This window comes from Rhinatrema bivittatum, chromosome 3 (genome assembly GCF_901001135.1).
Source record: "Rhinatrema bivittatum chromosome 3, aRhiBiv1.1, whole genome shotgun sequence".
Classification (NCBI taxonomy): Eukaryota; Metazoa; Chordata; class Amphibia; order Gymnophiona; family Rhinatrematidae; genus Rhinatrema; species Rhinatrema bivittatum.
In genome coordinates, this window is record NC_042617.1 from 160,651,164 (window position 1) to 160,667,188 (window position 16,025).

Here is a 16,025-nt window from a genome sequence, read left to right on the forward strand (position 1 = left end):
ACTAGAGCCGTGAAACAGACAGGCGTCGGAATGAAGAATAGAGGAGGGGGCCCGCAAAGAAAGAACTATCAGGCCACCCCAGCATTCCCTGCCTTCCCGCTATGCCTGGATGCAGCACTGTGTGGAACAGAAAGAGGTGAGCAGCGACGAGGCTAGAATAACTGATGGGAGGTAGTAGCAGTGAGTGCCTTCAATCAGCGCAGCTGTGATTTTAAAACAAAAAAAGGAAAAATGAGCTGCAAATGGCATCGGGGCCATGAAAAAGCCTAGATACAAAGAGCACAGTCAGGCCGTGGATGGATGACGTCGCAGTTTGGCTACCTCAGTGGCTCCTCCTCACATCATGCTCTCCATCGCTACTCCTGCTGCTCTCCTTACCCGGCGGCCGGCTGCCGGTGCACACGTCCCCGGGACAGTGTCAAATGGCGCTGTCCAGGCCCGCCTCCCTCCCCTCTCAACAGGCCCGGCATTTGTGCAGGTGCCAGGGATTACGTGCAGGGCCGGGCCCGTTCTCAAATGTGTCCTGGCCACACACGTAACTGATTTTTACGCGCACGGGCCTTTTAAAATTTGGATGAAAATGTTTAGCAGTGGAGGGAGTCTTTTTGCTGAGGGGACATCAGAATTTGAATATATTTTTTTTCATGTTGGGCTGTAATGTACTAAATAGTAAGTATAATTGTGTGTGTGTGTATTTTTTTTTTTTATTATTATTCACTCACATAGCAACAGCAAATTTTCTGGTCCACCACCAACTTCAGCAGTCACCCCGTGCCCCTGAATCCACCTACCTGTTTAAAATTCGGATAGTCTATGCCATGAAAATATACTCCGAGGCGTAACAAAAAAAAACCTAAAGGTTGCCACCTAATGGCAAAAAAAATAAAATGCTGGTATTGACCAACTCTTCCACCAATAGCCTCTTCAGTTTATGAGAATATGCATACTGTGATCTGCAATACTATGGGACAACCACATTCTGTTTCAGAGAGGCAGCCTAATGCACAATAGCAGAGCTACTAACCAGTCTGCTGCTTAAAGACTCCCCAGAGCAATGTCATCCTTTCTGGACCTAGGACTGAACAGAACGTTATTGCTGAATGCTATAAGCTCCTTAGGTAATGCTTGTCCAACAAGATTTCAATACTCGTCGGTTCTATAGTGTAGAAACCAGAAATTCCTTTCAAAAAGTTCTACTAGCGTTGTCATCATCATCACGATTTGTAAAAGTACACATTAGACGTATGCAGCTTCCCTGTTCCTGGAAGCTCACAGTCTAATCAAGACAGACAGACGGAAAATCAAGCAAAAGGTTTTGAGCCGAGAGAGCACGGCCATGACTGAGAAAATTTACAACAGGTGGGAATGAAGCGAAGAGGAGGGAATATTGAGTATCATCAAATATATTTGTGGGTTTGAAAATGTTTCAAGAAGTCGTCTGGTTATGGAAGTTGTTGCTAATCAGCCTTTTTCTTGAGCACTGTGAAAATTCAATCCCCCACCCTGCAGTGCACAGCAAGACCGGCTTTCATCATGTACAGAGTTTTGGATGCAGGTTTATGAAAATGTATAAAAGGATGACCTCAAGCAATTATTAGAAAAAAAAATGGGTTCTTTGGAACATTTCTCGACAATTAGCCTCTTCAGAAGGAAAGCACTGTAACAGAATTTCAGACCCCCACATGGCTCTGCAGAGAGCAATATAGAAATAGACCGAAACAGGTGCACGATTCTTCATCACTGCTTCATTGTGACGAGCATTTCGCTGTAGCCTAGGGTCCCCAATAGTTCACATCTTTGAAACAACTGATCAGGAATATTCAGGTATAAACAGCATTCAGGCATGTGAATGTATTTAACTGACACGTACAAAGTTCTTCTGAAAATCTGGCTCATCTGGGGGATCTTGATGGGTGAAGAAAAACAAAACATCTGTAGTTCGCTCATCAGGCTGCATGCTGCGGCATGGAAAACTTAGGTCAGCATCCTCTGTCTAAGGGCAAGGCTCGAGGGTGTTGCAGAGGTCATGATTTCAAGCTGTACTGGTATTGGAGAAGAGCCTCAGGGGTTATGTCTAAGAAGTCACCCCCTCCCACCTCCTTGGCCTGTTAGAGAACCTTAAGTTGCTCATTCAGCCTTTTTTTTTTTTTTTTTTGGAGGGTGGGGAGGGCAGTTTGAAAACAGTAAAAATTGTATTACCTTATTTAAAAAGCCATACAAAATGCAAAGGGCATACTACATAATGACTGAAACTTTCTTGCCCGTGAAAGAAAAGCATTTTTGATAAAGGGAGAGAGAGAGAAAAAAAAAAGACAGGAAGTAAAAGATAGACTGAAGATATGAGGTCAAATGATTTGCTTGAGGTCACTCAATAATAGCAGCTGAGATGGGATTAGAAATTGGTCACTGGAAAACTCTAGTTACACACCTCTGTACTGTTTCTGTAGACAGCACCACCAGCCACAATTCCCAGTTTCCAGATCTGGCTATGTCCTATTATTTCAACTCCTCGCTTCTGCAGTATTCTGAATATCTAATACTTTGACTGCTAACTATATAAATATCTCAATGTAATATGTCAATCCAAAGATATTAAAGAATCAAACACTACTAAATCTTAAAAGAAAACATTGTACAATACAATAGACTATAATATATATATATATATATATATATATATATATACACATATACACACACATATACTTATTTTTTTAATTCTTATATATTTATTTATTTGAAGGTTTTTTTTATACCGACATTCGAAGAAACATCACATCGGTTTACATGTAACAGGTAGACAAAAAATACATAGTAACATTATATATTGCCTTTAGTTTCAGTGAACTATCAAGGTAGTTTACAAAAAAAAGAAACAACAAATTAACATTACAGAAAAAATACATAAAATAAAATGCATTAAAATACAATACAAATTTTCTTGTCAGATCACTTACTTAGATCTTTATTAGACACCATACCACCAACTACTCTCTTTATTTCCTGAAAAAGCCATGTTTTTAACTTCATATGAAAGGCTATATAATCTGCCTCGTGCCAAGGATCATTGAGAAGCTGATTCCAAAGACAGCATCACCAGGAAGCTCTTATTTTCACTTCCCGAACACTTTTAATTGAGGAAACTGTGAGTAACTTCCCTTAACTAGAAGGAAACTGTCAACCCAGTTGATACCATACTAACCAATCTCTGAGATAATGCGATCTTTCACCATTCAACACTTTAAAAGCCAAACATTGCATTTTAAACTGAGTCCATTCTTTAACAGATAGCCAGTGTAGAGTTTTTAGCATCCATTCCACAGAAATGGTAGGGGAGAGAGAGAGAGACTCTGGCAGTGGCACCATAGTAAGCAGCTAATTATGCTACTATAGGAGGTCCACCTAGTAACTGGAGTTTCCTCACTCCGAAGGACATCAAATCTTCACAAGAGTGCACTGTTCTGTTCGTACGTCTCACTCTGCATGTCAAAGTGGCCCCTAACCCCTACACTACTACCTAAACCTCATCTCAAGTTATTAGGTGGGCCTCCTATAGAGATATAAATAGCTAACTTCTAGAAGGGCCTTATAGTCAGTCTCTCCCCCCCCCCCTCCAGTGGTTGCAGGTACGAAATGCAATAATTGTGGTATTACCGCAAAGTGCGAAAAAGCGAATGCATTTTGTGGTAATACTTATGCAAGACGCTAAGATAGCCTATTTATCGCAATGTGCGCTATTATCATAAAACACGCCCCCTCTTCCTATTGCACGAGATAGATTCATCTATCCAATGTACTAACTCTACCAGATACCCCTCTGGGCATAACTGAGAAAAGTCTGCCCACCCTTATTTATTAAACAAGTCTCAATAACTAAAGTCATGTCAGTCTTCTGATCCAAAATTAAGTCATGTAATACCAAAGTTTTCTTTTTAACAGAATGTGCATTTACTAATACTTCTACTATCTTCAGCTCCTAACACCATTTTAGTTCTTTTTATAAGAACTAAAAATCTATTTAACACACCTCTGAATTTTTAAATTGGCTAAACATCCAACTCCAGATCTATTCTCTACCACACATGGAATACAGGTATTAGCCATCTTTAGTCCCGTCATACAAAACCAGCTAGCAACTCTTCAAAATGTATTTGATCTTCTAGCTGGGTCACCACTCTTGCCACCAAAGGGACAAACTAAGGGGCACGAGCTGCTTCATGGTGGCCCGATGCCCTGATTTAAACGGCTACAGGAAGTCTGTAGTTATGATTAGTGACCATCAGCAAGGGGGACGGACATTTGAGCCAGTAGCAGAAGGATCTCTCGGGCAAGCTGTTTTCAAAAACCCAGCACAGCTATTAATGTATTATCAGTACTAGACAATCCCTCTTATCTACTTCAAGAAACACAGACAACATAGCGTCTATATCTATGTTGTCTGTGTTGCTTAGTGAAAAAAAGGGGAATTGGATTCAGACGACAGCCAGTGCTGGGCCCTGACTTTTATGGTCCAAGGTACCGATATACAGACATTAGGGAAAAAGCGCAGGACTGCTTCTAGTCCAAAAGCAAGATCCAGCAGCATTGCCTGAATTATCAAGATAGCAAAACGTTGCTAGCAGTAATTTTTTTTTTTTATCTGTTTGACAGTTGCCTGGTTTTAATTGTTAATATTACTACCCGTAACCTGCATGGAACAGATGTTATTACCCTTAACAGGAACATGGGGGAGACCTACGCAGAGTAGCAGTTGCTATCATAAGAAACTTGTTGGGAGACTGGATGGACCATTTGGTGTTTTACTGCCATCATTACTATGTTACTAATCATATACAGTACTCGCACATACAAACACAAACGCTATATGCTTAGCGCTCTGTATGGTGTTTGTTAGTTGACGTTCTACAGGGTGCACATGCATGCTCCACCATTCACTGCAATATTTAGGCAGGCACACTGCAAGGTATTACATGCTAGGTTTGTGCAGAGTCAAAAATTCATTTCAGTTTGTCATTTGTTTCGTAGGTCACAGTCATTCATTAGGTTTATTTCAATCAAAAAAAAAATTGTGTTTTTTAATTGTATTTGTTCATTTGTTTACCATTCTGGTCAATGAAGGACGCAATGCAGGCTATTTTGGATTTCCAAATTGGGATTTCCTAACCATTTCTAATGAAACCGGTAGATACACATCAACAAAAGGGTGAGGACATGCCAACTGATCAAGACTGCCAACATGGCACCAAAGTAACATGAAGAGTCACAATGGTCAAAACAGTACCGGCAGTGGCAAGTGTTCAAGGCACCATAAGAGAAGCTAAGCAGCATCAGGCGCGGTCAGAACATCACAAGGCTGCAAAAGAGGGGTGAAGAGCACCTGCAGAAGCATGAACCCCAAAGGCTGAACGAAAAAGGGCAAAGCGGCACAAAGTGCAGCATAAAGAGTTTGTGACACCGTGAATGAGGAGAACCCCCAAGGCAGAGATAGAGGGTCAAAGCAAGTGCAAGAGTGGCACAGATATCCTAAAGCATCATGTGACCACCCAGAGTGGCAAGAATGCCCCAAAGCTCCAAAATGAAGGGCAAAGGGCTCAAACAGAGGATGGTTTAGGAAAGCAATGAGTTTAGTAACAAAAAAAACTGCTTTTTAGCTTTATAAAAAGTTGCGCTATATAACTGCATTCCAACACGAAGCTTAGGTTTTACCATCTCATTATATGACTTACACCAATTGTTTTATTTTATACTTCAATTCCAGACAATTTGATGGAAGTCAGGTTGCACTGTTAGGATATTTGTGCATTTTGACCAATTTAGAGGGCGTCATTAGGTTCAAGACTTGAAATTCAAATGAATAATAAATACCTACCCTAGCTGCAACATTTTCTCGCCTAAGTAGCACCTGGGCTATTGTCTTACTCCCAGTGACTTTTAAAAATCATTAGATTAACAGGTCTTTGCACAGCTCTAACTTTAGGAACAGAACTAGTTTTTCCTTGACCAGCTAAAGGGAGCATAACAGAACATTTTATAAGCACGTAATCAGACCAGGAAATGGGGATTAAGGATAACTCTTTGAGGAAACCCCATATAGCCTGCTCATTGGGCAAAGCCAACAAGTCAACAGCATGTCCTACTGAGCGGGTTGGGAAAGTAATGTTAGTGACACATCTATAGAACTCATATGTATCAAAAAATGTTCAACAGCACTATTTAGAAGCTCTTCAAAATGAAAACTGAACACATTCAGAAATATCAAGTTCTTAGTAATAAGCTAGAATGAGATAAAATTCTCAGCTAGAGCAATTCTCTGTGCCAGGTAGACAGATGAGAGAGAGAGCGCCATTAAACCAGAGCAAAATACAAGACCCTCACAGGATCTTACATAACAGGAAAAACATGATAGAACACAAAAAAAAGCCTTTATCACAATGACCACCCCACTATCCCTCATCTAGCCTGAGGTGTTTTATAGATGCCCAACAGGGCATAACCTGTTCAAAATTAGAATATCTATGTCAGCTAACAAGGACTGTTATTCAAAAGAATATTAAAATAATGCTTTAATATTATATCATGAAGCATTGCTTTCTTATTTTTGACAGAACAAGCATTAATAAAGCTCACCTTTATAGGCATTGGAGCACTAGAAACTGGTTCTGGTCTCACAGATGGAAAAACAACAGGGCTAACCAATACTCTGGGCCATCTGAAAGATTAAACCCGACTGGTAGGAAAAACATCATTCTTGCCTTGGCCATTTATTAAAAGGATTCCCCCAAACACCTAACAACAAGCTTAAGACATGTTGAAAGAAAGCTGCCACATTATCATCCAGAGTCCAACACAGTCTTAGGTCTAGTAAGGTACACAGAGCAAAAGGAAGCACTCAGTCCTACATCCAAATTATAAACAACGGTATCATTCAAATATCATCATCGTAATCACCATCATACAGTATAAAAGGAGGTAGGCCTAACAATACTGGTCATAGCAAAACTCAGAGGCACGGGGACAACAGCTCTCTTGAGGGTAGGGGAGGAAGGGAAATTTTACAACAAATAGATCATAAGGCCATAAAAGAACTGATTACCCAAACTCAGTTCACATGAAGAAATGCACAAAGGGCCAGCCAACAATAGATATCACCTGACCTGCTGGGGTCAGAGCTTGCTCCAGTGAGAAGCTCTTGCAGGACGTGACAGCAGAAACAGCAGCAGCAAAAAGATAATAAGAACAGCCCAAACTCGGGCAAAGCTCCATGGCAGGATGGCCCCACCACTCAGAAAAGTGCACAATGCAGTCTGGTTGAAACCTTCCAGACACCAATTAAATGGTCCAGCCGGCAGGCAGCAGACATCACCTGCTGGGGGGGGAGGGGGGGCAGGGTTTGCTCCGGTCAAATCAAAATGAATTAAAATAGGAGTTTGTTTCACTTACCTATACAGTATATGCTTTCATTGTGAAAAAACAAATTTTAGAAATATTACAAAGGTAACTAATGCTGTAAACAATAAATAAAGTTTTGATTGCATAAATCTTCACACCCATTGTCACAGCAAACAAATTAGCTCTGGTGTTTTAAAAAAACAGTTTTAACAAGGCCGATAAAAAGTTAAATGGAGCCCATCTATAACAGTCACAGTAGTTGAGCTGATTCAAATTCTTATTGAGTGAAGAATCAAGTTGTTTCTATTGAATCAAGAAAATTTGAAGCAAAAGTCAAAGTATGTTGAAGAAAAAGAATTCCAAGATAACATTCAAACGGTACAGAGTGGGGAAAGGCTATAACAAACTTTCAATGTATTTGAATATTCTTTGAGGTACTGTCAGGTCCATCACTGTAACATGGAAATAGTTTGGCATCGGCAAGACACTGCCGCAATAAGACCGCCCTCCCCCGAAAGTCAGTAACCATGGGTTAAGGAAACTGCTGTGAAAGGTCACTACGAGGTCTAAGATTACTTTAAAGGAACTACAGAGGTCTCTGACTGAGAACGGGGAAAATGGTGACTGCTCAACAATCTCAAGATGACTCCACTAACATGGCCTGTGCGGGAGGGGTGGCAAGAAGGAAGCCACTGCTGAAGAAGTACTTAGGGGACACTGCATGCATATGGAAGAAGGTTTTGTGGTTTGATGAAACCAAAGTGGAACGTTTTGGTCTCAATGCTAAGTGATATGTCTGGCGTCTTCATCCTAATGCAATAATAATAATGCACGTCATCCTAATACCATGCCTACAGTAAAGCATGGGAGTGGCAGCATTGTCTTGCAGGGATGCTTGCAGCAGCAGGGAAATGGAGGCTTGTGAAGAGCGAAGAAGAGACAGATCCAGTCTATCATAGCCCTGGGACTGTTGAGAAGACACATCTTTAAGAAGGACAATACTCCTAAGCACAAAACAAAAGCAACAACGAAATAGCTCAACAAGAAGAAAGTGAATGTCCGTGAATGGCCTAGTCAAAGCCCGGACCTGAATCCAAAAGAAAATCAGTGTCAAGGCATGAAGACTGCCACCCACAGAGGATCCTCAGCTAACTTTAAAGAGCTTGAGATCGTCCGCCAAGAAGAATAGGCAAAAACGGCACCATCTCACTACGGTAGACCCTTATCCTAAACAACTGTTGGCTGTTATTGCTGCAAAGGGGCTTACACCAAGAACTGAATCAGGGGTGTGAAGACTTATGCAATCAAGACTTTTGGGGGTTTTTTTAATTCTTAATTATTTTTAGAAAATTTCTATAATTATTCTTTCACAATGTAAGTTTAAAGTATGTTGGGTAGATCAGTGAAAAATTCCTAAATTTTATGCATTTTGATTTGTAATTTTTAAACAGCTTGTGTGTGAAAAAAGTACAAGGTTGTGAAGGCTTTTACAAGGCACTGAAACTCCCTAGATATTTGGCAAATAAGAATTTAAAAGATCAGATAAATAATGTTATATCATTACTGTACTGTTGCATATAACAACCCCAGAGGTTACATGCAACGGAGAGAAATTTAAAAAAATAAACAAACACACTATTTAAAACATTTATAGTCCACACAATCCATAGTCCTTGGCAGGGTACAATAAAACACTATAACAGACCATTAACATAGGACCATAAACTGATAAAAGGGGAGTGAGGGAGAAGAAAAACTTCCAAAGGCACTTACTGTGGCTTTATCTGCTGGGATATGACTACAGGTGGATTCTGTTTCAATGTCAGTGTCATCTGGCCCCCTGCGTTGACCTTGGATGGGATCTGTACCTTCTGGGCTATAGTCTTCTGGGCACCTTGCAGAGGGATGGGCCAAGATGAAGCTCCAGTGCCCTGGCCCCCGGATACGGATTTGGAAGTGGTACCTGGAACAGGGGATTCCTCACAAGCTTTGCCTCTGGTCCCAGGCTTACATATACAGAGCTGTGGTCGCAGGCACATCCCTCCATTTTGGCACAGTGGTACACAGTTAGCTAAAGGAGAAAACCAAACAGGATCAGAGATGCATACAGCACAGTTTGCACAGGCAGCCCTGCTTCACACAAGCATGACTAGTGATGCGGGACCATCCAAGGATATTTTGATGATGCCCGTGTGTGAGGACCAGCATAAAATTCAAATAGTAAAGCTCTCCATTAACTTCTTCACCAAATGAGTTTGCAACCGTTTTAGCACTACAATGCAAATGTCTTCAATTATTTTCAAAATGTACTTAAAACTGTTTTGGCACTGGTTTCAAATACATTTGTGAGAACAAGTTAAGCAAGGGCTGTACTTTACACTGTATGCTGCTTTGGTTAGTCAGATAATTCTAAACATAATTTCCTGTCAAAAACCAAAGGTTCATATTCAGTAGGGCAGTTATCTGAGCAAAGTTACCCAAATAACTGCCAAGCGGTAACTTTAGTCGAATATTCAGTGGACTTTATCTTCAACTGAATATATATTAAGCTAAAATTACCCGGCTTGCTGAAAATTTGAAAAAAGGAAAAAATGTCTTGGGCCCCAATAGCCTAAATCTATCCCTCTCTCTCCCCCAACCCAATAAGATTAAAAAATAAAGGTGGTTGCAGTGGCTCCCCCTTCCACTTCTTAAAAAGGAGTGACAATCCCCACCTGCCTCCCCAAACCCCCAAAATTAGACTGTATCCCAGTGAATGTAGAAGCAGCTCTGATCTCTTCCTGCAGGATAAATATTAAAATGCTGGTACAGCTGACAGGTATCAGCACTTACATATTCATTTATTCATTGAGTTCTCTTCCTGATTGGTCAAGTTCACCAATCGTGAATGGACTAGTCCCCATTCAGAACTGCATCATTTCTCTGCCAAAGAATCCTACTCATCTTCTACAACAGCCCCATGGACGCAATGAACCAGCAATACCCATCACTGTTCCTACAATCTATTAATTCTTATTGTATTTTTTTATGCTTTTCTACTTCCGATGTATTATTTTATGATTTATATTGTTGTTTATTGTATGTTATATATTTTTTAATGATGTATTGCTATTTCCATGCTCTGTAAACCCCTTTGGGTTGGACTATGCCAGGGATGGTGAACTCCAGTCTGAGCGCCACAAGCAGGCCAGCTTTTCAGGATATCCACAATGAATATGCATGATAGATTTGCATACATTTGCATGCACTGCTTCCAAAACATGCACATTTTCTCTCATGCATATTCATTGTGCATATCCTGAAAACCCGACTGGCTGGTGGGTCCCCAGAACAGGGTTGGGAACCACTGCCCTAGATTCATGAAAATGCTGTAATATCACAGGTCTAATGCATGAGATAAGGAAAAGGGGCATGTTTAGGGTAATTTTTTTTTTATTTTTTTTTTTAGAGTTACCTTACCCCGCAGAGGGGCAGCTACTAGCTGAAGGTTTAGGGTTTTAGGGGCCAGTTTTTCATGCATACGGAGACATACAAACAACACAGTACACCTCAGTGAAGATATGACATCATTTGGAGTGAGGAAAGTCTCACAAAGATGAACTGGCCCCTAAAACTCTACACCACCACCTCACCTTCAGCTATTGGCTGCCCCTCCTATAGAGATATAAATAGTTGCATACTGTGAAAGCCTCCCAAAAGGCTCTCTACCTCTATTCCAGTCCAATCCCTCTCCCTTCTCCCCTCTTCCCACTCCCCTCCCAAACACAGAAATGGCCGAAATGCAATTTGAAAAATGTATCGCAAATTGCATTATGAACGTTTCAGTCATATCGCACAGCTTAACGCCAAAAAAAAAAGGTGCAGTTATTTCCAGCATTAAAACCGTGTGATAGCATGCGTTCTGCTATACCCAAACTCCATAATGCATCTTGATGAATGACCCTAAATGTAAACTACCATTCCTCTGGTTTTAGCCACCACCTTGCCATATTGTTTATATTTGTCAAACACAAAACAGAGAGGTTGATATTCAATACCATTTAGCCAGATAAGTAGGGACTTAGCCAGCTAAGCAGCGATGTCTGAATACCTAGACCTATTTTGCAGCTGCCACTTAGCAGGATAACTGCTTACCAGACTAAGTAGTTATTTAGCCAGCTAAATGGTGGGAGGGACGGGAGCATAACAAGAAGGAACTAAGTTAGCAAGATAAGTGGCAATATTCACACTTAACGCTCAATAGCAAGGTTAGCAGGATAGACTTATGTGGCTAACTTAAATTTATCTAGGTATATTCAGCAGAACGGCTGCACTGCTGAATATCCCAGCTACGTTAACCAGAATAAGTTTATATGGCTAACTTGGGGTCGACTTTAAAAGCAGCACGCGTGCGACCATACGCGTACGGTTCCCGGCGCACACACATGGACGCGACAATTTTATGACATGTGCGCATGTTATAAAATCCGATGGCCTCACACATGTGCAGGCAGTTCACGGGGGGGGGGGGGGGGGGATTTTCACTAAATATGCATGGCGACGCAATCAGGTCTCCCCCAGGTCCAATTAAGGGGCACACTGTGAGGGAACTTCCCTATCCCACTACCTAACCTTCCAACTTCTTCCTCTCTCTTCCCCGCCCCCTAAACCTAACCTAACTAGCCTCAAATTTTTTGTTTTAGTACTTACTGCTCCTCTGGAGCAGAAGTAATGTCCGTGTGGCCAGCTGCCGGTATGCGTTTCCCCAGGACAGCGTTGAATGGCGCTTTTCCAGCCTGCCCAGACCCCGTTCCCTGGCCTTTTCCGGGGTTTAAGCGCATGGCCAGGCCCATTGTAAAATGCGCATTGTACTTGCAAGGCCCGGCCACGCGCGTAAACCCCAAAATTTACACACGTATCCCAGTTAAAATGTACTTGTTAGCCAGTCAGCTAGCAGTCCAATAATCAACCCCATGAAGTTCTCTCTTCTATTAGGTGCAGTTAAGTACCTACCTCTCTCCTCAATCATCTAACGCTCTCTTGGATTTTGTACCTCAAATGTATAACTACGGTATATATTTTTTCACATTAGAACTTAGCTGACAAACTGTGACTATTTCTCAGGCCTCCTCAGATTACCTGTCATCTTTTCTACTCCATCTGGCGTGTCCAACCCTGGTTTCACATCTTAATATCTACAACTTCTTGCTCCCATACAAAAGTCATTGAGAACAGGAGGGTGATGGCAGCTTCAGAGCAGGAAGCATTTACCATGAGTAAAGACCCAAATGTCCAAGGATCAGTCAAAGACAAGGAGGAAGAGAGGAACTAGCAGAGTTCTCTGGGCTGCCAGCTGACGAGGAAGAGACATGGTGGGGTGTCCCATAACCCATCAGACAAACGCATATTTAAGAATAATGCGGCTATAAGATGTAAACCTAACCAAACTCATTGGCAAATGATAGATTGTAATTTAAATGAATATTAAGACATGGGCCAGAAACTTCATCCAAACCTCTAGCTATAATCTGTATATTTCCTATTGGTAAAGATCAAATGGATTGTGATTCAAAAGAATCATAAACTACACCTCCAATTAAATTAATACTCAAAGCGCAACCAAGATAACCCCTCTCCCAACAAGTAATACCTAGACTATGGACAGGGTTTTCAATCAGTATCCAAGATTTATTTTTTTGGCCTCTCTAATGATGTGGTGATGAATTTGGTTTTCAACTTATTGCTTCTATCTGAAGACATTAAAGATGACAAAAGATCCTGCTGCTCAGTAACTTTTTTTTTATATCATCAACAGAAATCTAGTTTAAAGCAGCTATAATACCCTCCGCTGTGGTGCTTTATCAGTCCAATAAGCCTCAGCATGCTTATTACCGAAATCTTTTACTTGGCAGTGACTTGATTTCAAAGAGCCTGGAAAGATGGAATGAAACTTAAGAGCTTCAAGACAAAATGATATCATAGGTCAAGGGTCGCAGCTCAGATGTTAACACCAAGCTGATGAGTGAAACCCTGCAGGGGGTCTTTAACTGTACTCGCTGTTCTACAAGCCAGTGCTTATTTTGCGGCGGCAGTTGACTGGCTGAGCACAGCCCAGTGAAACAGTACCTGCAAGCTTTAGCACAGAGCATGAAAATGGCCCTCACATGAAAAGCAGCTCGCCTACCAGAAAGCCAGCCCCCTGCCACCTTCCTGTCATACGTTTTCTTAATGCTTTTGATAGAAAGAGCACTCTGTTGAGAGAAAAACTTCTCTCTGCTCCATCTGCCCCACACCAACACAGACATACGCGCATACAAACACACGTTACGTCAAGTTTCAGAAACTCTATCGTCTTATAAAAGTGAAAGACAACGTTTCAAAGGTTCAAGAATTTTGAGCATTACTGAGAACAGAATCCAGCTCTACTTATAATCCTAGTAAACTTTGCATATTTTAGGATGGTATTACTTCCAACTTCAGTCTGTGTATCATTAGTTATGGTTATCGTGCTTTTAAAAAAAAAAAAAAAAAGCCCTGTCATCTGTTTATAGTCTGAGGGTGGTCTATATCAACTTTCATAAAAACATGGATCGCAACATACAGACAGACAGTCATCTCCGGAGCGAATGGCTTGGCAGCACACTTTTGGATTCTGGCCGGCATTTAAGCTTCCAAAGGGAAGAACAATGTTGTAAGTACCTTTATCTATCTATACCTCAGTTTACCTAGCAGTAACTTGGCTTGGCCATGATCGGACAATGCCTCTTTATGATAGAGCAGCACAAACTACTGCTTGCTCAAGTTTCTGCACAGCAGTGAGTGTTACAGAAGAAGAATCTGCTATAGAAATGAATAAAAATTCTATCGCAAATGTGAAGTAAGAGAAAAGGATTCAAAGTTTTCCCAACATTTCTGCATCTATAAATTTCTCACTCGCTTCTGCTTTCCTCCTCTTTGTCCTTTTCATGTTTTTAAGTCTCTCTTTTCTTCTATCCTAACTTCTGTTTTGCATGGCCCAGTGCTTTAAGCTTTGAAGTGCATTTCTGTTCCAATTCTCTCTTTAGTGGGACTGACCCTAAGAAACAGTTTGGTAAGAAAGACACAAAGATGGTATTTATTTCCCTGGCAGCGAGCCAACCTCCCACCTTCCTTTTTCATAATTAAAGTCTTGATTTCAAGATAAACAGTTTAGAAATTCTGCATGATAAATCTAAAGCATTTACCTGCCTTCTTCTTCCAAACTTTTCTAGATTAGTGAACTAATAAAAACTTGACGTGTATCCCTGTGTCCCAGCTCTAAGCGGAAAGGAAACATTATCTCACCTTAGGTCTGCCTGAAGTGGGGAGAATGATGCTAAAAAACACATACAAGGCAGGTAAAACAAACCCTGTGCCACTCAACCAGGTCTTCTCAACCTGCTCCCGAGAGATTTGTTCCCAGACTCCAAAGACCACCAGGCACCGTAATTAATCCTCCTTTGAAGTGGTGCACTGAGGCCACCTGCTCAGTCAGCCAGCTCCTCTGAAAGTCTGCGCCTCCTCCTCTGCATACATCCATCACCAGAAAAGAGGCCCACATTTAAGTGAGATCCCTACTATTGTGAGAGCCTCAATCTTACATTAAAAAAAAAAAAGCATTATATATTACAGTGCTGGTCATGCGCACAGATTCTTTCAACTACGCGTTTGTACACCACCTGTCCGCTTTCTCCTTTAGAGCGGATAAGCACCTTTTTTTTTTCTTAAATAGTAGAAATGCTTTTTGGTCAGATAGCATTTTAAAGTCACAGCTTTTCAAGGTGTAAAAAAAAAAAAAACAAACTATTCCTACTTTAGTCTCTGGCAAAGACATTGTGAACTAAATATTTGAAGGAGTTTTCCTTTCAATCTGCAGGTCCAAAATGCATTTGCCTTTTCACCATTCAAACAATATATATTCTACCACACTCCTTCAATGCTAATCATCTTCTTACCATTTAGACTAAAACACGAGGACTTGAAAAACAAAGAAGTTTGCTGCTAGCCTTCAAAATGAGTACCTTACTCTCAGAAACAGAAAGAAAATGCTTTAAAAAAATTATTATAAAATAACAAAAAAGAAAAATACATGTTAGTTAGGAGCTAAAAACCAGGCACTGTTTGTTTTTTGGGTTTTTTTTGGTTTTTTTTTTAACTCAATCTGAAAAAGACCTCCAAATGTGTTTGACATCTGGCTATTTTTCTCTAACTTTGGCCTGGATTTTCTAATATCACAGAGCTCATTGAATCCCGCAGTAACGGGGGGCAGGGGCTGGTCCTGCGAAAGCCGGCAGCAATCGCACCACCGCTGTGTTATCGCTGTCGGCTTTTGCATCCAATAGCGCAACCATGAAAGATGGCGCTATTGGGCGCACTACTGGCGGCGATAATGGGTCTTACCTTATCGCCACCAATGATGTTTCTGCCACGTCCGCCCCCCTGACTCCTCCTCTTCCGATCCAGACGCCGCCCCGACTCAGCCTCTATCTAGCTATTGCGTGAGAAAAGTCCCTTTTCGCGTGCGATGGATAGAAAATGACCCCTTTATCTGTGAGTATCTGCATGGCACACTATTCCATAAGCTCTGGAACCAAACAGTCAACAGGAGGTTTATCAAAGAAATTCCAAACATTTGCAGT

The 16,025-nt window shown here is 41.1% G+C and overlaps 1 protein-coding gene across 7 annotated transcripts in view; it reads right to left on the bottom strand.

The window, feature by feature from the left end:
• The window catches only part of LTBP1 (latent transforming growth factor beta binding protein 1), a 737,653-nt gene that overhangs the window by 671,362 nt on the left and 50,266 nt on the right, over positions 1 to 16,025 (bottom strand). For all 7 annotated transcript variants that reach the window (XM_029593891.1, XM_029593888.1, XM_029593890.1 and 4 more), the window contains exon 3: positions 9,163 to 9,460. In XM_029593891.1, the coding sequence (XP_029449751.1) occupies positions 9,163 to 9,460 (298 nt within the window). The remainder of the gene's footprint in view (positions 1 to 9,162; positions 9,461 to 16,025) is intronic.